The 21,972-nt window shown below is 37.2% G+C and overlaps 1 protein-coding gene across 2 annotated transcripts; it reads right to left on the reverse strand.

Moving 5' to 3' along the window:
* Positions 1-3,768: 3,768 nt before the first annotated feature.
* Positions 3,769-17,528, reverse strand: LOC110768228 (small ribosomal subunit protein mS80 (rPPR6)-like). 2 transcript variants are annotated; one of them, XM_088254182.1, is made up of 3 exons: positions 17,448-17,528; positions 16,000-17,354; positions 3,769-3,970 (listed from the first exon to the last, which is right to left on the reverse strand). In XM_088254182.1, exons 1-3 carry the CDS (start codon positions 17,526-17,528, stop codon positions 3,769-3,771), a joined length of 1,638 nt encoding a protein of 545 aa, XP_088110308.1. The 2 variants fall into 2 exon arrangements, with proteins under 2 accessions (XP_088110308.1, XP_088110307.1); XM_088254181.1 differs by having other exon boundaries at positions 16,000-17,528.
* Positions 17,529-21,972: the final 4,444 nt, after the last annotated feature.

The raw sequence follows: 21,972 nt of genomic DNA on the forward strand, positions 1-21,972 counted from the left end.
TGACCATGTAGTTTCATATTTGTAGTAATTCAAGGACAAATTAGTATTCCAGTCAATTCTTTGACGATGCAATGGGTAATTTCATCAACCCAAAATTCTTGAACATAAAAGCTCGTCTAAAACTCCCCTAATTTCATATTAGGGCTTGAAATTGGTCATTTGGGTTTATGGTTCTTAAAAAATTGGGATTAATGGTTGAATTTCGAGCCCTAATATGACATGGGGAGAATTTCAAACATGCTTTTACGCTCAAGGGTTTTGGGTTGACGAAATTGCCCTTTGCATCGTTAAAAAAATTGACAGGAATACTAACATGTCCTTGAATTGCTACAAATATGAAACTACAATGACAAAATTGATGGAATTGAAACTATAGGCTTAAAAGTGGTTGAAGTGCCAAACTACAAGGACCAAAAGTGACTTTTGGGAAGGGAGAGGTAACAAAGGTGAAAACAAAAACTTGAAAGTGAAAACAATTTCAAATAGATTTCACTTTTTAGTTTTTGTTTTCACTTTTGTTACTCCTCCCTCACATCCTCCCCTCTCAATCTCATCTCCACTTTCATTATCACTTCCATTCTCCCTATTTTTCTTATGTACTCTAGCATAAAAATTGAAAATGAAAAACTAAAATTGAAATAGTTAGCAAACGGGCCCTTAAGGTATTTGTTTATGCTGCTTCTTCTTCTTCTTGATATACATATGCCATTCTGCCTTTCTGCAATAGATTTCATCGTCTGAAATGGTATCGTCACCCAATTATGTCTAAATCCCTTTATTTCAAATTATGAAATACACGCGTGATTTCATCCCAATTTATAGAAATTACCCCGTCTTTTGACTTCAATTACAAGCTCCTACACTGTATTTATTTATTATGATACATATACATATATCAGTAATTGATGAGACAAGTATCATCATGTCACATGGTACAAGTTCAAATTAAGCATTTTGTTTCATTTTTGGTTTCATTCCAAATTCCATGTAACTTCAAAGCGTGACAGACATATGGGAGAATGTTCAAAAAATACACCTACAAATGATACGAATCACTGGGACTGAATCAAGGTCTTCATATTCTTTGTCGTCTTCTTGACCTTACATGGGCTTTTGGCTAATCATTTTCTTTTCAATTTTGGAATTTATTGGAATTTATCATTTTTTAAAAGTTCAAAGAAAGAAGAAACTCATAAAATGCAATTACATGACTCAATCGAGCTTAGATCTCTGTAGGCTAAAGAAACTTTCTCCTTCGGATTTGTTAAGGTAGTTGGAATCCAACTTAAGCAATCTTTATACACGCTGCATGAGGGAGTGAAAAAGTATCCAGTAAAGAAACATAGCAACTAAATGAAGGTGAAAGTTGAAACTGATAAGATGGTTCACAGATAGTAGCTAGCTCTCTGCTTCTGCACTCAGAGGAGCAAGCAACTCTGCCCATCTTTTAACAGAGTCCACCTTCTATGCTTACAATATACGGACACATCCTCTTAACTTGTTTGTACCATATCTGACCCTCCACTCGTATAACGACACGTGGATCTTATAAACTCGCCCAAGTACCCAAGGCCTCGGACAATCGGCATCGGCCACCGATGGCATTGTCTCAAAGCTGCGAGCAGCCATTACGAGCCCAACTCGTCTACAATCGGCATCCCTTACCGATTGTAGAGAATCAACCTCGAAGTACCCGCCCAAAATATCTAAAGACTCGTGTCGACCTCAGAAGGCCCTCCCACGAGTCCCACATCGAAAATGAGCACTAAGAGCATACTAAATGCCCTCTATAAATAGGCCCCTCCACTACAATACAGGGGTAAGACTTTTCAGCTTGACTTTTATACTTCTATATGGTCAACAGCAAGAGCTCTTAAAACAACAAACTTACTTCGGCATCGGAGGGTCTTAGGCTGGTTCCACACCGGGTCCATAGACCTTACGAGTCTCGACTTCTTTCTTTTCAGGATCAGCATCCAAGGACAGGAAGAATCGGCATTCAACATTCAATCGATCTCTCGATCGTCCATCTCTTGTAAGTTGCACTCATCTCCATCTATTCAGTTTTTAGTGCCAACATAACTCTTTAACTTTGATAGCTACTCCTAGTAGATTTCTACATAATAACCGAGTTTGCTTCGTATTGAAACGGTTAAAAAAGGAAAGAGACCATACAACATTTTAATTCTTATCCTCTGGTTGTGTGTAGGTGGGAAAGCAGCAGGGGAAGGGGACATTGCAAATGTTTTGAGGTCTATTCTATTCCTTCAAGAAGCACTCAGAGCCAATCGCTGTAATGTCATGAGTAGGACAATTTTCAACTTAAGCTACTTTGGAAAGGGAGATAGGATTGGAGGCCCTAGTTTAACTTTTGAAGAAGAAGAACACGGTTTTGCTCTTTTATAATCTTCAATTAGGAACAAAATTTAGCTAGGATCCCAAACACAATAAATCCACAACAGAACAAGTTTACCAACACGGACTAATATAGAAATCTCAACAATCCAAAACAAATTCTTATCGCCGGATGAGTGGTGAAATGGGCGTGCAGCAAGCAAGTACAAATACTTATAAGGTCAAAATAGAACACAGAAAAAGTTTTCTAGGTCACCACGAGTCTAGGCTACTTGAGAAACTCTTAGAAAGGTAGTTGGGTGGTTTGTTCTATGTACTATATAGTTTCCTAACATTCAAGATTCCAAAATTGAAACTTATCAGACCAAAATAAATGCCACATCTAATGGTTTAAATATTGGTACAACTCTTCTAACTTGAATCAGAAGTCAAAAGATCTAATCCGCCATTTAGGAAACTAAATGTATATATGGTTTCTCTCTATGTATGTCATCCCTCCTTCTTTAGATTGGCAACAACACGCCAATAACAAGTCAATGGCATGCCAACAACAAATACATCCCAATGAATTATGTTATTGACACGTTATTGCTAATCCGTCCTTGAACATCTTGTAGAGAGAATCTCACTGTGTGTATATTATATATATACTAATCAGAAGACAAAGAACTGATTCGCCTTCTTCACACAATGATCTTCTTTTATACCATAAGATTTCCTAGCTAACCAGACATAATCTGTTCAATGGATACCCATAATTCTTTTTCATGTAACTCGGTCTCAAAATTACAAAGCAATATCAATATCAACGACGCAATCGTGGCCCTAATGCTTTTCGCTTTTGCATTTTTTTTATAAGAAACACGGAGTTTATTAAAAAAATTCAAATCATTTCTTACCTTATTGACTCACAAAATTTCCTCATTCAGGACAAATACCAAAGCTCCAATAATGCCTCTGAGCTTTAACCGCATCCTAGAAAGTAATATTAACCTTCAAATAGTGTTTAAGAACAAAAATCACATCATATTCTTTAAAAAAGGGAACAAAAAACTAACAGGTATAAAAATTAAAAAAAAGGAAGATAAACGCTAAAATATTAAAAACCCACTGATATCAAGATGTAGCAAATGGACACACCCCAAAAGAAAATTTAAGGCTTCAAAAATTGCATGTTGCAAGCAGAGGACCCAGTCCTGACTTTTAAGGCGCATACCTCTGGCTTAGCTCTGAAGGTTGTAGCATACAAGTCCAAGGGAAAAAGGCAAGAAAAGATTGAAAAAAACCAATCTTCCTTTTGTATATGATTGACAAGATGCATAACTATCACCATGAACTAAATAAACAGCAAAGCTTCACTTTATTTCCCCGTCTTCATCATAACATCCACATACCAAAAACTAGATGACCATTTTAGGCTTCTGCAACTACATTCTCAGTCTCTATTTTCTCCTCCTTCAGTTCCTTAACAGCTTTTATAAGACCCCGTGTAATCCCATTAAGATGCAAGCCATTATCCTTCATTTCTTCAAGTAGTTTTTCTGTTGTTTCCCAATCCAAGGCCTTGATGCAAAGAGATTGGATCAACTTATTGTACTCATCAACATTAGGTTGGTGATCGGTGCATATTTACATATCATTTTGTACCCTTCTAGCTTATGATTTGGTTATGTTTTTGAGTTAAACTTGTGCTTTTAATCCTTTTTGTGTTTATCTTTCAGTTCATTGAGCTTTAGGTAATAATGAGGGCTTTGGATAGTAAATGATGCAATCCATGCATGTTAGGGCCTAATTTGGATGAATGGATGAAGAGCTTAAAGACAAACTCAATTTTGGCTACAGTCCCCTGCCAGCCCAGTTTCGTAGGTCATATTGCAAGCTTTGTTTCAGCAACCTACATAGCTCGGATGAGGCCACATTCTTCATGAAAGTTGTTCCAATGGGTGTGTAATATAACATATCCAAAATTCAGCCCCATTGGATAAATATGGAGTCTGTTACCTAGCAAACACAGAGCCATGCTCAGGATGGATTTTATCAGCGCGCAAAATGAGTTAGCAATTTGTTTTGGCCTTAACTTCCTCCTCCGACCTTGGATTGGCCCAAATGATATATGGCTGAAAAGAAGACATTCTGAACTTCAAGTTTGAGTGCTTAAAGTCTTAATTTGATTAAGGGAAGCCCAATTCGTAAGCCCTTGAAGTTGCTGGTCATGCTGACCTCAGGATGAGCTATTATTTCTGGTTGGAAGCTTGGTCATGGTGACATGAAGATGAGCTAGGGCTGCTGGTGGGATTTATTAGTGAAGTGCATCAACAATTTCAGATTTTATAATGGAAGTGTTGTATGCATTAGTGAAGTGCATCAACCATTTCAGATTTTATAAAACAAGTGTTGTATGCATTAGCCATACTTAATTCAGATTTTCAGCTTCCTTAGGCCTATATATAGTGAGGTTTCCCAAGCTTGTAAACACACCCCAAAGGGGGGGAGCTCTCAAACACTTCTCTAGAGCTCCCTTCCCTTCTCTCCCTCAAATTCTCTTAGTTTCTCTTTCTAGTTTTCAATTGTTATAATGAGATCTTTGTGCTGAAATTTTCCTTTAAGTCTTTCCAAGTTCTACTTTAATTTTCATTGTTATGTAAATTCTTTTCTTTAGTTTCAAGTTTGATTAGTTTCCAAGTTTCAATTATGATTTTTGTTCTTATTCATTATGCTTATAAGTTAATATGCTAGTTTGAATGATTGATCACCATTTAGGCTTGCATGTTAGCTATCTTGGTTTGAATTAAGAGTAGACACCATACTTTAATTCGAATTGAACTATGAATAGGAAGAGTATGTATGGACATTCGACAACAGGGATTAGATACATGCTTGGTTGTTTAAATTGTTCTTCTATGCTTAATGGGTTCCTAATGCTTAATTTTAGGTTAGACAACAAATGATCAAATTAGGGAATTAGGAACACAAGGTTATGACCACACACCATGGCTTAATCATACATTAGCTAGAATCAATCCGTTAATCTAATTGAACTTGGGAACTTATCTGCTTGAGTTAGTTATTTTCTTTCTTCCTTGTTTTATTTATTTCCCTTCTTTTTCATTTCTGTTTTGTGTAGGGAAAATGAATTGAATCATTCAATCACCAATCCTCGTGGGATCGACCTCGCACTTACATACGCTATACTACCAAACGGCTCGTGCACTTGCGAGTATCACAAGTTGAGGATGCAACTGAATCCATTTTGGTGCAGCTGTATCTACACAACAAGTTTTTGGCGCCGTTGCCGGGGATTGGCAACTTAGTTTGGTTCTATTTCTTTTCCCTACTTGTTTTATTTTTATTTTTCATTTTCATATTTTTCTAGACAATTTTAAGTTTTAAAGTTAATGACGTTAATGGACAAGTTGTGTTTGTAGTCCAACAGAAAAGGACAATTGCCCAACAAGCAAGAGAACTGGGTTTAAGTCCCAGCTTACACAACCCATTGGTGCTTGTTGCTTTGAAGCATGGAATTGGATGTGTGTTGATTTTTCTTTTCATTTTAGTTTTTATTTCCTAATCCTTTTAATTCCATTTCAAGTTTGTGTGTTTGTTTTAGCAATTTATGATAGCTTAATAAAAATGGAGAGAGATGGCAACCTCAATCATAAGAATGGGAAGTGTGGAGCAATGGGAGAAGTCGCGACCTCCAAGTGCATCACGCTCGACCTAATCGCTTCAAGGGGGAGCATTTCAATCCTTTCTCTTCTTTGAATTCTGTTTATTTTCGTAGTTGTTTTTGCCTTTTGGTCCGCTTTGAGTTCTTTGTTTTTCTATGCTGAATCCAACCATATAAAGAACGTAAAATTTAGACTTACGGTTGGAAAGTTATAGCCTAAAAACTGAACAGAGGTCGAAGCTGAAAAACATAGAAACGAATCTGTCCAAATGGTGATAAACGGGTGATAGAAAGTGCTGTTTGTTTTTTTCTTTGGTTTCTTGGTTTGTTTCTTTTAGTACAATAATTTATATCGTTTGTTTGAGTTTGTTTAGAGTACTTAGTTCATTTTCGTTTATGGTTTGTTGTTTCATTTTATCTTAATTTGTTTTTATTTCTTATCTTAAAAATTTTAAAATTAAAAAAAAAAGAAAAGATTTTTCATATGAGCCGACTTATGGTAACCCCAGTGAGCACTTCCGTTAATACAGTGTCTAGGAGTTCTTTAGGCGACACCTTCGGTGTCTAAGAAGTTTGGGTTTTAAGCGGGACCATTGTGACCCCTCCAACCTTCCCGGATCCCCTGGCTGTGTTTTCTGAGGCCCTTAACTGGTCATCCGTGAGTTGCTTGTATATTCGTGTGTTTTTAAATTAAGTTTTCTTTATTTTCTTTGTTTTCTTTTCTGTTGAGTCTTTGTTTTTGTTTTGTTTCTGTTTTTTTTTTGTTATGTTAGTTTATTTATTTATTTATGTGGTATGGTTAGTTAGTTTATTTCTGAGTGTTAAAACTTTTTTTCATTTTATTTCAAACATTGCATAAAAAAAAAAAAAACAAACAAACAAACAAAAAAAAAAAAAAAACAAAAAAAACAACATCTTCATCATCTTCTTCATCTTCTTCATCTTCTTCATCATCATGGCTTGCCTCTATTTTCTCGCACTTGTAGAATCTGCAGCAGCTCCACATGGTCCTCATTTTTTCTCTGCAGTGCTTCCACGTGCTGATTGGCACAGTAGAGCCGCTTCTGCAAGTCCGCCACCATAGCCTTCAAGGAAGCTATTTCCTCGCTCATCGCGGCACACTCCCTTGTCCTCGCAAGTAATCGCATGCCCAAATTGGTAGCGGAGACCGCGTGGAGCACAGTTAAATTGTGGGACTCCTCTACCGCTGCCTTATCAGACCTCTGTGCCACATGCAGATGATCTGTCGGTGTGAGCTTGCTGCCAATCATGCCTCCCAGCAGCGCTGCTCTGTTCGGCATTGCCTCAGAAAAGTTTGGTATTATCTCAGCAAAGTTTGAGGCCGTACCGTGATGATATGTTGAGTTTGGGAAGACATGGTTTGGAGGAGCCCTTGTCTGGGCATTCGGTGGTGCAAGTGAGAGCTCAAGGTTGAGATCATCAAGGTGAGTGCATGAGGATGCCATTTTTTTTTCTGTTTCTGGATTTTTTGATGTTTTTCCTTGAGTTGCAGGAAGAAATGCTGGGTATCATCTGCTTGCAGAGGTGTGGTTTAAATAGACATATGCTGATGAGAGAGAGCCAACACCATTTCGGATTTCCCGGGCATGCTCGACCTAATCGCTTCAAGGGGGAGCACCTTTACTTTACTTTTCTTTTTTTTCCTCCGTGTTTTCTGGTGTTTTATTGTTTTGCCCGTTACTTTCATTTTCTAGAGCTTTGTGTTTTTGCCTTTCCCTTTCGGCTATCATCTTTATTTTATTTTAGTTAGGGAACTGTGCTTCCATTTCCGTTTGTCGTCTTCGTTTGATTTAAGTTTGGAAAGTGTGCTTTCTTTTCCGTTTTCTTTTTCCTTCTGCAAATTTACTCTTTTATTTCCAAAACAAAATAAAGACAAAAACAACCAAAAAAATAAAATAAATTAAAATAAAAACATCAATAATGCAGTAGAAGTCATTTCTTCACAGTGCTCAGTGTCCCGACCATTGGAGCTTTGAGTTTGGCCCTCTGGCTGTCCTCTTCCTGGGCTTCATGCACAGCCTCTTGGGGCTCACCACTTGAGCTCCCAAAGATCGCAATCTTAGCTTGAGCGTAACTACTCTCACGATCTGCTTGCTTGCGTTTACCCGGTCGGTCTAGGTCTTCCAGCTGTTTTCGCATGTCGCGAGAGTACAACTCTACCATCTTTGATAGGTTTCTATTCTCGTCCCGCAATACTTCTAGCTGGTGTCGATTCACCTCCACTATCCTTGACCTCTCCCTTTTCAAGCTTTTTATAGCAGTCTGACACTCATCAACCATACTTCGCTCCGCCGCCAACTGAGCTTTAAGCACCTCTACCTCATGGGACTTCGCAAGTAGGCGATGACCCAAACTTGCGACTGTTGCCGTACTCTGCACGCTCAGTGCCAGGGCATCGCTCACGACCCGGTTGTCATCCCTTGTCCCCAGAACACGTATACCTTTAGGAGTCACCAGATTTCTGCCCACTCCAATGGCAACATCGTTGTCCAGGAGTATTGAGTCAGTTACTGTCACAGGCCCCCGTGCGGAAGCAAAGTAGGGCATCCATACTGGTGCCGCTGCTTGGCCTCGTGTCTGAGTCGGTGGAGCTAGGTTGAGATCCAACGAAAATGGGTAGTTAGAGGCCATTTGATTTCTCACTCTCTTTTCTTCTTTCTTTCTTTTCTCTTTTGTGTGTTTCTGAGTTTGTGTTTTTTTACCCTTTCTTTTTACTTTTTATAGACTTAGTCTGCTAAACCCTAGCCGCTGCGGTTCTGAGTTCTGTGCGGCCCTTACCGCTTATCTCTATATGTCGCCGCACCCGTTTCCCAACCCCCTTAATTGCATTTTCACCTTTCACCACCTTCTAGTGAAAAAGTCATCTCGCTTCACCCAAGAAGCCAATAATTCTGGCTTGGGGGATGTGACTGCTGCCTCTGCACGCTGTCACGTCCCTCACCCCTTTCACCCGTGACTCCCCAGGAACCAAGGCATCAGGGACCACGCTCTTCCCTTTCAGAAATCACACTCTTTGCGCTCCCAATGCACATTTTTTAAAAAAATTAAAAAAATAAAAATAAAAATAATAACAAACGTGTGGGCTTCAGATTTTATTGTGGGTTGGGTTTTCACCGTTGTTAGGTTTCAAGGTGGCTTAACTTTCTTGTGGGTTGGGCTTTCAATTGTTTGGGTTTTGGTTTGCGTAAGACTGTCTGTTTAGGGCTTACTGTTTTGTTTGTTTAGGGTTTTCTGTTTGATTGTTTGTTTGTTTGTTTGTTTGTTTTGTAATTTTTACTTTTGTAATTATTTTATTTTATTTGTGTTTTTTTTTTTTTTTGTGGTTTATATTTACTTTAGTACCTTTCATTTCTTGTTATGACATTGCTTGTTCCTAATTTTTAAACATTGAGGACAATGTTCATTTCTAGGTTTGGGGGTATTGGAGTTTAGCAAGTAAATTTGGTTTTTCTTAAAAAATAATAATAATAATAATAATTAATTTCTTGCTTGTTTTTTTTCTTTCTTTTTTCTATATTTTGAGTCTTATTTTGTTTTGAGTCACTTTCGGAACACTTATGATGAGATTGTGATAAATGTTTGCATGACTTAAATAAAAATTGGATTTCATTTTATTATTATTATTTTTTTTTTTTAATTTTAAAAAAAAAAAAATTATTTGGCATCGTTCTAGCATGATATGTTCAAAACCTTCTTTGCACTTGCCATTTGTTTCATAATTCTCCAATTAAAGGATTTGCATGATGTAAAGAATTGTATAAAGCATAATTTAGAGTTATATAACCAACCATATAAAGTGAGCTTTTGAGCCTTGTACTTCATTTCATGAGTGTTATATACACATACTCTTAATTTCTTGTCATCTAAGTTGTTGTTTGATCTCATTATTCATTGATTTGGTTGAACACTTAAAAGTCATTTATTCTTATGCAATTTGACTTCACGACATTTAAGAAGTGATATTAAGGCCCTCTTTGGATCGTTTGTGCCTTTCAAGCTAACCTTATGCATGCTTAAGCATGATTTTCCATTGTTAACCATTTTGAGCCTACATGTAAACCTTTTCTTTCATTTACCAATTATATTTCCTCGCCTTAGCCCGAAAAACAAATATTTACCTTTCTAAGGAACTCATAGGGAATGGGTGTTACATTTCGAAAGAAAAAAAAAATATATATATATCACACATTTGGTGAAAGAAAAGAGAAAAGTTGTGATTAAGTGGTGGTTGAATGAAATTTCATTTTTGGGTTTCATTTTTGGGCCTTCAAAATAAATTGGTGGTTGTTCAGGAAAGGAGTGAATCAATGTAAATGAAGGTATAAGGAGTTTTGATCATGTAAAAGAAAAATAAATTCTCATTGTGATGATTCGAAGTCTTGTAAACAATTGTTTTATGCTCTTATATTTTGAGTTCCTTGGACTTTGTTTTATCCATACCTTTCATTTCTTACTCACCTTACACCCTTGGCCCCATTACAACCTATGTTAAAGACCTAAATTGATCTTAAATGTCATGTGGTTGAATTGCATTCATTTTTCTACTTTTAAGTGTTTGGCATCCTTCTTGAGATCATATTAATGCAAGTTCTTCATCTTTCTATTTCGAGTTAAGTCTTTATGGTTTAACTCTAATCTCATGTTTATAACTGAGTGTTGCATTATAGCCCTCTTCCGAGTGATTCATTTGTGAGAGGACAACTTTGGTGAGATTTGAAGTTGGACTTGTGCTTTGTATGATTTTTGAAATTGTGTGAAAACTAAGATTGGGGAATTTGTTGCATTTGGCTATCACACTACCACACTTTGAGCATATTATGTTTTGAACTTTGCCGCTTTGTGAATAATGTTTAAAATTGAGCTTTTATTGTTAAAACTTTTGAGTCATGTGCATGAGTCATTTCTCTTCAGAAAATGTTCGGAAAGATTGTTTTGAGTTCTTTTTATTTTTGTAATTTTGTTTTGTTTTGTTTTGTTTTGTTTTGTTTTTTTGTTTTGTTTTTGTTAATGTAATTATTTTTTTGTTTTTGTTTTTTATTTTGCTTAAGGACTAACAATCTTTTAAGTTTTCTAATTACCTTGTTTTACAGAGTCAGTAAAACGTTTGTGGGTATCGTATCTGTTAAACCCTCAGGAGACACAACTCCTCCTACTAGGGATGCCTAGAGGTGTAAAGGCTTGTTGCATATGCTCAATGCAATCGAGTTACCTACGAAAGTGGTCTAGTTAACTTCTTGTTTGTTTTTATCTTTGTTTTCCTTTTGTTTTGCTCGAGGACTAGCAAAATCTAGGTTTGGGGGTATTTGATCGGTGCATATTTACATATCATTTTGTACCCTTCTAGCTTATGATTTGGTTATGTTTTTGAGTTAAACTTGTGCTTTTAATCCTTTTTGTGTTTATCTTTCAGTTCATTGAGCTTTAGGTAATAATGAGGGCTTTGGATAGTAAATGATGCAATCCATGCATGTTAGGGCCTAATTTGGATGAATGGATGAAGAGCTTAAAGACAAACTCAATTTTGGCTACAGTCCCCTGCCAGCCCAGTTTCGTAGGTCATATTGCAAGCTTTGTTTCAGCAACCTACATAGCTCGGATGAGGCCACATTCTTCATGAAAGTTGTTCCAATGGGTGTGTAATATAACATATCCAAAATTCAGCCCCATTGGATAAATATGGAGTCTGTTACCTAGCAAACACAGAGCCATGCTCAGGATGGATTTTATCAGCGCGCAAAATGAGTTAGCAATTTGTTTTGGCCTTAACTTCCTCCTCCGACCTTGGATTGGCCCAAATGATATATGGCTGAAAAGAAGACATTCTGAACTTCAAGTTTGAGTGCTTAAAGTCTTAATTTGCTTAAGGGAAGCCCAATTCGTAAGCCCTTGAAGTTGCTGGTCATGCTGACCTCAGGATGAGCTATTATTTCTGGTTGGAAGCTTGGTCATGGTGACATGAAGATGAGCTAGGGCTGCTGGTGGGATTTATTAGTGAAGTGCATCAACAATTTCAGATTTTATAATGGAAGTGTTGTATGCATTAGTGAAGTGCATCAACCATTTCAGATTTTATAAAACAAGTGTTGTATGCATTAGCCATACTTAATTCAGATTTTCAGCTTCCTTAGGCCTATATATAGTGAGGTTTCCCAAGCTTGTAAACACACCCCAAAGGGGGGGAGCTCTCAAACACTTCTCTAGAGCTCCCTTCCCTTCTCTCCCTCAAATTCTCTTAGTTTCTCTTTCTAGTTTTCAATTGTTATAATGAGATCTTTGTGCTGAAATTTTCCTTTAAGTCTTTCCAAGTTCTACTTTAATTTTCATTGTTATGTAAATTCTTTTCTTTAGTTTCAAGTTTGATTAGTTTCCAAGTTTCAATTATGATTTTTGTTCTTATTCATTATGCTTATAAGTTAATATGCTAGTTTGAATGATTGATCACCATTTAGGCTTGCATGTTAGCTATCTTGGTTTGAATTAAGAGTAGACACCATACTTTAATTCGAATTGAACTATGAATAGGAAGAGTATGTATGGACATTCGACAACAGGGATTAGATACATGCTTGGTTGTTTAAATTGTTCTTCTATGCTTAATGGGTTCCTAATGCTTAATTTTAGGTTAGACAACAAATGATCAAATTAGGGAATTAGGAACACAAGGTTATGACCACACACCATGGCTTAATCATACATTAGCTAGAATCAATCCGTTAATCTAATTGAACTTGGGAACTTATCTGCTTGAGTTAGTTATTTTCTTTCTTCCTTGTTTTATTTATTTCCCTTCTTTTTCATTTCTGTTTTGTGTAGGGAAAATGAATTGAATCATTCAATCACCAATCCTCGTGGGATCGACCTCGCACTTACATACGCTATACTACCAAACGGCTCGTGCACTTGCGAGTATCACAAGTTGAGGATGCAACTGAATCCATTTTGGTGCAGCTGTATCTACACAACAAGTTTTTGGCGCCGTTGCCGGGGATTGGCAACTTAGTTTGGTTCTATTTCTTTTCCCTACTTGTTTTATTTTTATTTTTCATTTTCATATTTTTCTAGACAATTTTAAGTTTTAAAGTTAATGACGTTAATGGACAAGTTGTGTTTGTAGTCCAACAGAAAAGGACAATTGCCCAACAAGCAAGAGAACTGGGTTTAAGTCCCAGCTTACACAACCCATTGGTGCTTGTTGCTTTGAAGCATGGAATTGGATGTGTGTTGATTTTTCTTTTCATTTTAGTTTTTATTTCCTAATCCTTTTAATTCCATTTCAAGTTTGTGTGTTTGTTTTAGCAATTTATGATAGCTTAATAAAAATGGAGAGAGATGGCAACCTCAATCATAAGAATGGGAAGTGTGGAGCAATGGGAGAAGTCGCGACCTCCAAGTGCATCACGCTCGACCTAATCGCTTCAAGGGGGAGCATTTCAATCCTTTCTCTTCTTTGAATTCTGTTTATTTTCGTAGTTGTTTTTGCCTTTTGGTCCGCTTTGAGTTCTTTGTTTTTCTATGCTGAATCCAACCATATAAAGAACGTAAAATTTAGACTTACGGTTGGAAAGTTATAGCCTAAAAACTGAACAGAGGTCGAAGCTGAAAAACATAGAAACGAATCTGTCCAAATGGTGATAAACGGGTGATAGAAAGTGCTGTTTGTTTTTTTCTTTGGTTTCTTGGTTTGTTTCTTTTAGTACAATAATTTATATCGTTTGTTTGAGTTTGTTTAGAGTACTTAGTTCATTTTCGTTTATGGTTTGTTGTTTCATTTTATCTTAATTTGTTTTTATTTCTTATCTTAAAAATTTTAAAATTAAAAAAAAAAAAAAAGATTTTTCATATGAGCCGACTTATGGTAACCCCAGTGAGCACTTCCGTTAATACAGTGTCTAGGAGTTCTTTAGGCGACACCTTCGGTGTCTAAGAAGTTTGGGTTTTAAGCGGGACCATTGTGACCCCTCCAACCTTCCCGGATCCCCTGGCTGTGTTTTCTGAGGCCCTTAACTGGTCATCCGTGAGTTGCTTGTATATTCGTGTGTTTTTAAATTAAGTTTTCTTTATTTTCTTTGTTTTCTTTTCTGTTGAGTCTTTGTTTTTGTTTTGTTTCTGTTTTTTTTTTGTTATGTTAGTTTATTTATTTATTTATGTGGTATGGTTAGTTAGTTTATTTCTGAGTGTTAAAACTTTTTTTCATTTTATTTCAAACATTGCATAAAAAAAAAAAAAACAAACAAACAAACAAAAAAAAAAAAAAAACAAAAAAAACAACATCTTCATCATCTTCTTCATCTTCTTCATCTTCTTCATCATCATGGCTTGCCTCTATTTTCTCGCACTTGTAGAATCTGCAGCAGCTCCACATGGTCCTCATTTTTTCTCTGCAGTGCTTCCACGTGCTGATTGGCACAGTAGAGCCGCTTCTGCAAGTCCGCCACCATAGCCTTCAAGGAAGCTATTTCCTCGCTCATCGCGGCACACTCCCTTGTCCTCGCAAGTAATCGCATGCCCAAATTGGTAGCGGAGACCGCGTGGAGCACAGTTAAATTGTGGGACTCCTCTACCGCTGCCTTATCAGACCTCTGTGCCACATGCAGATGATCTGTCGGTGTGAGCTTGCTGCCAATCATGCCTCCCAGCAGCGCTGCTCTGTTCGGCATTGCCTCAGAAAAGTTTGGTATTATCTCAGCAAAGTTTGAGGCCGTACCGTGATGATATGTTGAGTTTGGGAAGACATGGTTTGGAGGAGCCCTTGTCTGGGCATTCGGTGGTGCAAGTGAGAGCTCAAGGTTGAGATCATCAAGGTGAGTGTATGAGGATGCTATTTTTTTTTCTGTTTCTGGATTTTTTGATGTTTTTCCTTGAGTTGCAGGAAGAAATGCTGGGTATCATCTGCTTGCAGAGGTGTGGTTTAAATAGACATATGCTGATGAGAGAGAGCCAACACCATTTCGGATTTCCCGGGCATGCTCGACCTAATCGCTTCAAGGGGGAGCACCTTTACTTTACTTTTCTTTTTTTTCCTCCGTATTTTCTGGTGTTTTATTGTTTTGCCCGTTACTTTCATTTTCTAGAGCTTTGTGTTTTTGCCTTTCCCTTTCGGCTATCATCTTTATTTTATTTTAGTTAGGGAACTGTGCTTCCATTTCCGTTTGTCGTCTTCGTTTGATTTAAGTTTGGAAAGTGTGCTTTCTTTTCCGTTTTCTTTTTCCTTCTGCAAATTTACTCTTTTATTTCCAAAACAAAATAAAGACAAAAACAACCAAAAAAATAAAATAAATTAAAATAAAAACATCAATAATGCAGTAGAAGTCATTTCTTCACAGTGCTCAGTGTCCCGACCATTGGAGCTTTGAGTTTGGCCCTCTGGCTGTCCTCTTCCTGGGCTTCATGCACAGCCTCTTGGGGCTCACCACTTGAGCTCCCAAAGATCGCAATCTTAGCTTGAGCGTAACTACTCTCACGATCTGCTTGCTTGCGTTTACCCGGTCGGTCTAGGTCTTCCAGCTGTTTTCGCATGTCGCGAGAGTACAACTCTACCATCTTTGATAGGTTTCTATTCTCGTCCCGCAATACTTCTAGCTGGTGTCGATTCACCTCCACTATCCTTGACCTCTCCCTTTTCAAGCTTTTTATAGCAGTCTGACACTCATCAACCATACTTCGCTCCGCCGCCAACTGAGCTTTAAGCACCTCTACCTCATGGGACTTCGCAAGTAGGCGATGACCCAAACTTGCGACTGTTATTTTCTTTCTTCCTTGTTTTATTTATTTCCCTTCTTTTTCATTTCTGTTTTGTGTAGGGAAAATGAATTGAATCATTCAATCACCAATCCTCGTGGGATCAACCTCGCACTTACATACGCTATACTACCAAACGGCTCGTGCACTTGCGAGTATCACAAGTTGAGGATGCAACTGAATCCATTTTGGTGCAGCTGTATCTACACAACAGTTGGACCCCAGAATCTTTCATCTCGCGCAACAACTTTAAACCCTTATCAAACTCTTCCAGTTTGCAATACCCACGGATGAGTGTATGGTAAGTCACAGGACTCAATTTGGGGTGCTTGTTTTTGGCTTCGGATAATATTTTACAAGCCTCCTCCATCTGACCTCCATTTGTATAACCACTCGTGATAACAGTGTAAGTATACACATCTGGTTTCAAACCCCTACTCTTCATTAGATTCATCATCTCAATTGCTTCTCCCATATCCCCAGCCTTACAATAGCCATTGATTACCATATTGAAAACTGCATTTCCTGGAGGTGGGCCCTTTATTGTCATCTCAAGAAGCAATTTTTTGGCCCCATCAACATCTTTTATCCTACACAAACCTCGAACAACAGCTGAAAAGGGCTTAATCGCATATTTCCGTGCTTCAACAGCAAAATCATCTAACATATCTAGAGCTAATTTAACGGTTTCAGCCTCCCTACAGAGTGAACTGATCAAAAAATAAACCGAAGCGGGAGGCAGGTACTGCTTCTTCACATTCGCTGCCGAGGAATAAACCACATGGGCATCTTTAGCTTTTTTACCCTTGCAATACCAGGATATGATCCTACCAACTTTCTCACCATCAGGCAAGATTCCCGCATCAAGCATCTTCTCACAAACAGACTGAGCCCAACCAAAAATTGAACGCCTACACAGTGCTTCAATTGTAAAGTAATATGTATCTGCATTTGGGACACATCCAAAATCACCAAACTTGTTGAACACCTCCAAAGCAGCTTTCCCTTTACCCAATTTTGAGAATGAAGATATCAATTCATTGAGAATTTGCACACGCATCACACTGTTCTCCTTCTCACCAACCTCCATAACTAAATCCCACAAAGAATACACATCTCTCTTCCTAACGAGGCCACTACATGTCGCTCGAACAAGTGCATCCAGTATGTGCGTAGTGACACCAAACTCGGGTTTCTCCTTCAACGCCCACTTGAAAAACCTAATCAAATTCTCACCCAAAACAAGTGGGGTTTCAACTACTTTAATCACAAACTCTGGATGTAAACTCAAATTTAAACCATCAAAACTAGACTCAAGACACCCATCAGCGCTGCTCTGAAGAAGAGACAATAAACTCTCCAACTGCTCCAAATCAATCTCATAAACCTCTTCCACTTCCCCCAACTCTACATCAGAAGGGGAAAAAATGTTCATCTGAGTATCACCATTTTCCTCTCCAACAGGCCCATTCCCAGGGGTAAGATTTTCCCTCTGTGTATCACCATTTTCACCAAAGTCCACTGATAGCTGTTGTCCTTCAGCTGAATCAGAATCACTAGGGTTTTCTGAGAGCTGAGAAAGGAACCTAAGGGTTTGGCAGAAAGACGATCTGGTCGAAAAATGAGGAGATTGATCAATTAGTGTTAGGGTTTTAGAGGAAAGCACCTTATGGTTTCGAGTTGCACACAACTTCTGTGCCGCCTGTGTTGAAAGAGAAGCTCTTGCTGTCACAACAGACCTCCACATCTTTCTCTCGGCTATGGGGAGCTCTCAGTGTGGTTTATGTGTAACTCAAAGAGTGAGAGTGAGAGATCAAAAAACCTAATTTAAATTTGACAGGTATTTGACAGGTTTTTGATAAAAGAAAGGCTTAATTATTAGGACTTAGGGTTTTTAATTGTAGACGTCCCTGAACTTTGTCTCGAGTTGCAATTGGATCTCCGAACTTTTTTTTTGAGACAATTACATTCGTTAACTCGACAAATTGTTCCAATTGAGTCCTCCAGTCTAACTCTGTCAATTTATCCGTCAAAATGAGGGGGTAAAAAGGTCCTTTTGGGTTCTTCATACATCGTGACCCCAACTCCACCTTCTTCATCCATCATCAACCTCAACAACCCCACCTCCATCTTCACAAGTTTACAATACAAATCCATAAAGAAAAGGCGAAATGGAAAAAGAGAAGGTTTACTTAAGAGTAAGTAATTAAAAGGACTAGAACAAATTTAAGATTCTTTTCTCTTCTACTGTTGTGGAGTAAGAGTAATAGATAGAAGGATAAGCTCCCTTAAGAATCTCTCTTCCAAAAAGGCAGCCACACCCGCCACTACCCCTACTTCGAGAGAGAAAGCCTTCAGTGACCCCAAAACTCAGAAACCCCCAACCTAACGCCACTGTACTACCACCCTCGTCCCCACTCGAGATCCACCCCAGCCTCACCTGAGACCCTTCCAAATCCTCTCTCTATCTCTCTCTCTCTCTCTCTCTCTCTCTGCAAATTCAAAAATTGAAAAAGAAAAAAAAAATTCGAACACTTTGCATCTTGGGGTGGGGTGGGGTTGTGGGTGGGTTTTGCGAGTTGGGAGATGGGGGGTGGGTTGCAGGTTGGGTTGGGATCTGGGTTTTGAGGTGGTGGGATAAGGAGGAGGGGGAATGGTTTGCGGGAGAGAAAGAGAGACAGAGCGAAAGAGAGAGAGAGGGATTTGGATTTGGATTTTTTATTTTTAAGTTTATTTATTTATTTATTATTTTAATTTAATATTTTTTTTCTTTCACTTTTTCAGTTTTTTTCCTTTAATTTTTAAATTTTTAAATATTTTAATTAAAATGGACGGTTTTAGCCCTCAAATTAACAACCAAATTGACGGAAGGACTCAATTGAAACGGATGAGAAAGTTGGATAACCTAATTGTCTCAAAAAAAAGTTCAGGGACCCAATCACAACTCAAGGTAAAGTTCAGGGACCTCTACATTTAAAAACCCTTATTATTATTATTTTACATTAAAAAAAAGGCTTAATTATTTTTCTCCCTATATTTTCACTCAAGTTTCACTTTCCTCCCCTCATTTTTAGGCGACTCACAGATTTGATTCTTTTTACTTTTTTGTTTTGTTCTAAGGCCTTCTCCAACCCATTTGGGGCTGAACCCAAATTTTCCCCCTCCAAAAAGTAACTATTTGGGATTTGCCTAGACTCAAACCGTTTTTTCCCCCAACCCTTCAAACTCAAATTTTAAGTCCGCAACTTTATTAAATTGTTTAAGAATTATTTAAGTCTAATTTTTTTTAAATGAATAACTTTTCTTCATTTAATCTTTTTAAATAACTTCATAATTAATTTTTTTTGAACAATTTAACCTTAAAAAATTGAAATTCCAAAAATATAAATTTTGATGGATTATTTGAGAAATGAGTGGGTATTTATAGAGTTTGGAGTGAGTTTTGGGGTTGGATTTGATTTATATTAATTTAAAATATTATTTTGACTGTTGGATTTAAATTTCAACCGTTGGATTTTTTTTTTATCGTTAAAATAGTATGGATTTAATCTAAATCATTGATTTGGGTTACTATTGGAATATATATATATATATAAGGGATGTTTGAATTGTTGCCGTTGGACATCATAAGTGCGTGACAAAGTCTGCAACTGCACATGGGCTACGTCATCCTACGTGGGCTCCACCAAAAAAAAAATCCAGTCCAAGCAATAGCTTGATTGGTATTTGGATTAAAGTTTGGCCCATTGATTTTCTTGAGTTGGGAGAGGAAATGGGCTAAAATTTGGGATATTTTAGGTTTGGCCTCATTGGTTGGAGATGGCTTAAGGCCATATCCATCCAACGCTAAAGGGGCTAAACCCAAATTTTCACCCTTCAAAATACAACTATTCATGTTTTGCCCAGATTCAAACTGTTTTTTTTCCCCAACCCTCCGAACTCAAAATTTGAGTTTGTAACTTTATTAAATAGTTTTAAAATAGTTTAACTCTAATGGGTCCACAAAATTAACTTTGCACATAGGGAAGTGGGTTGTGTGAGTGGGCTCCACCAAATTTCAGTCCAGGAAAAACGTGTACTGCTATTCCACCCAAGATATTGACTGGATTGATATTTTGCATGGCCCTGTACATGCGCTGGGGGCTCCATCCAGACTATATTGCCAAAATTTGACATTTGGCCCTTTCCACTATTGGAGATGGCCTAAGGGAGCCGAAGCTCAGAAGCAAAAAAAAAAAACTACGTAATCAAATTTCTAGGTCTAGCAACCCCACTCAAATCTTCCAGATTTGATTGATTTATTTATTTTATATTCTTTATCCGATCATAAAAACCCACTTTAAGAAGAGCTCTTCCTTCTCGTCGAGTCGCATGTACACCTTAATACATGTTCCTCGTCGTTGAGGAAAAATCATCTCTTTTCGTGGGTTGTTGGCCAAGTAATTTAATTGTAGGAGTTAAATGGGATGGCGTTTCTTAGTGGGCCCCATCGAAACCATTGGTTTCACTTGGTGGGTTGGGAATGCTCGACTTATCAATTTATCATACATGCGTATTTTTGATTTTCCAATGGATTTACATCTTTCATTAATGGAAATTTTTTGATGTATCAATACAATTTGTTTATAGGTGAAATGTCTTTCATCCCTAGTATGGTAGTACCTTTTGTGGTCCGGTTTGGATTGGACTGGAGTTGAGTTCAAGCGAGTCCTTATGAGTTTCATCCCTCTATGTGGGACTTGTAAAACACAATATGTTGGACTCTTATTCATTTTAACAAGTTCAATCCCAACGCACCAAACAACAACTAGGATTCTTGTCAATTTTAATTAAAATAGTCCAATCCAGTCCTAGTCACCAAACACGGTGTTAAGTTACTCCATCTGCAATCAATTATAGACTAAGTTATCAATCACATGAACCAAAAAAAAAAAACTATATCATTTTAAAATACTAAAACTATAACAAGTTGAATTGAAAAAAAATAAATGTATTTTGAAAATTACAAATAAAACTAAAAAACACTAAATTTCCAAAATAGTTTATTTCAAACGGAGAAAATAAAATTTAAAATGCATTCATTTGTCCTCTTTCTATTTTCATCATTGCCCGAGTAAATGCCCAAGAGAACAATTAAATCATTACTCAATTTTATTTTATTTTGTCAGGATCAAGTTTCTTTAATTAAAAGGCCAAAGCCAATTACACAAAAGTGAACTCAAAATATGAGTTCAATTAAATGCAACACAAAAAGGAATAGAGCCAACTACATTCATAAAACCAATGAGTGTGTCAGTTGGATTGTCCCATATTTTTGGGGTGCTCCCAAGTGATCTCATGAGTTCAAGCCCCCACAATATCTGTGTGTATAAGTTTCTTCACTCCCCGAGTCCCTGTTCCTAACTTTGTCACACAAAAATACTAATAAAAAAGACTACATTCATAAAACTCACCAAAGGCACAATGCCCACATAAAGGCACAAAGCCCGAACAATTAAATCCTATAAGTTTGGGACAAGTATTTATGTGGAGGGGCCTGTAGAATACAGCCAACCCAGCCTAGACTTAAATGTTTTTTTTCTTTAATTGAAAGTTGCAATGTAGACAAACAATCAAGTTGTAACTCAATTAGTTAAAAACATTTACCCTTGCATCCTAGATTTGATTGTCCCTCTCTCCCATATCGCTTTGTATAAAGAGAAAAAACAACAAACATTAATACCATTTAATTTGATGTTCCCGTACCGCACCCAAGGCTTTAAAAGGAAAGTTTTAGAGTACTTCCAGCAGTTTGCCCTTTGCCATGGCAAGGGGGGAGCATGGCAAAGGGGGGAGCTAGGGCAACCACTATTTACATGAATAGTGACTGCCCTTAAAAAAAGCAATGTGTGTTTCCACCAATTGCCATAGCAAAGGGCAAATAGTATTCATTTTTTTTGTTTTTTTCACATATTTTTTTACTTAAATAATTAATTTGGATAATATTTTCGGATTAAATTTTTGGGTTCGTACGTGTCAATCTTTATTATTAAATTCATATCTCATAATCGGAAAAAAATTTCGAATAAGATTTCGGAAAAATAAAACTTGAAAGTGAAAAAAATATTAAATAGAAAGTGAATAATATTTTTTTTTTTGTCAACGAAAGTGAATAATAGTTGAAGGAGACGAAAATATATGAGGATTTGGTG

The sequence above is a fragment of the Prunus avium genome, chromosome 6 (assembly GCF_965620075.1).
Source record: "Prunus avium chromosome 6, drPruAviu1.hap1.1, whole genome shotgun sequence".
NCBI lineage: Eukaryota > Viridiplantae > Streptophyta > Magnoliopsida > Rosales > Rosaceae > Prunus > Prunus avium.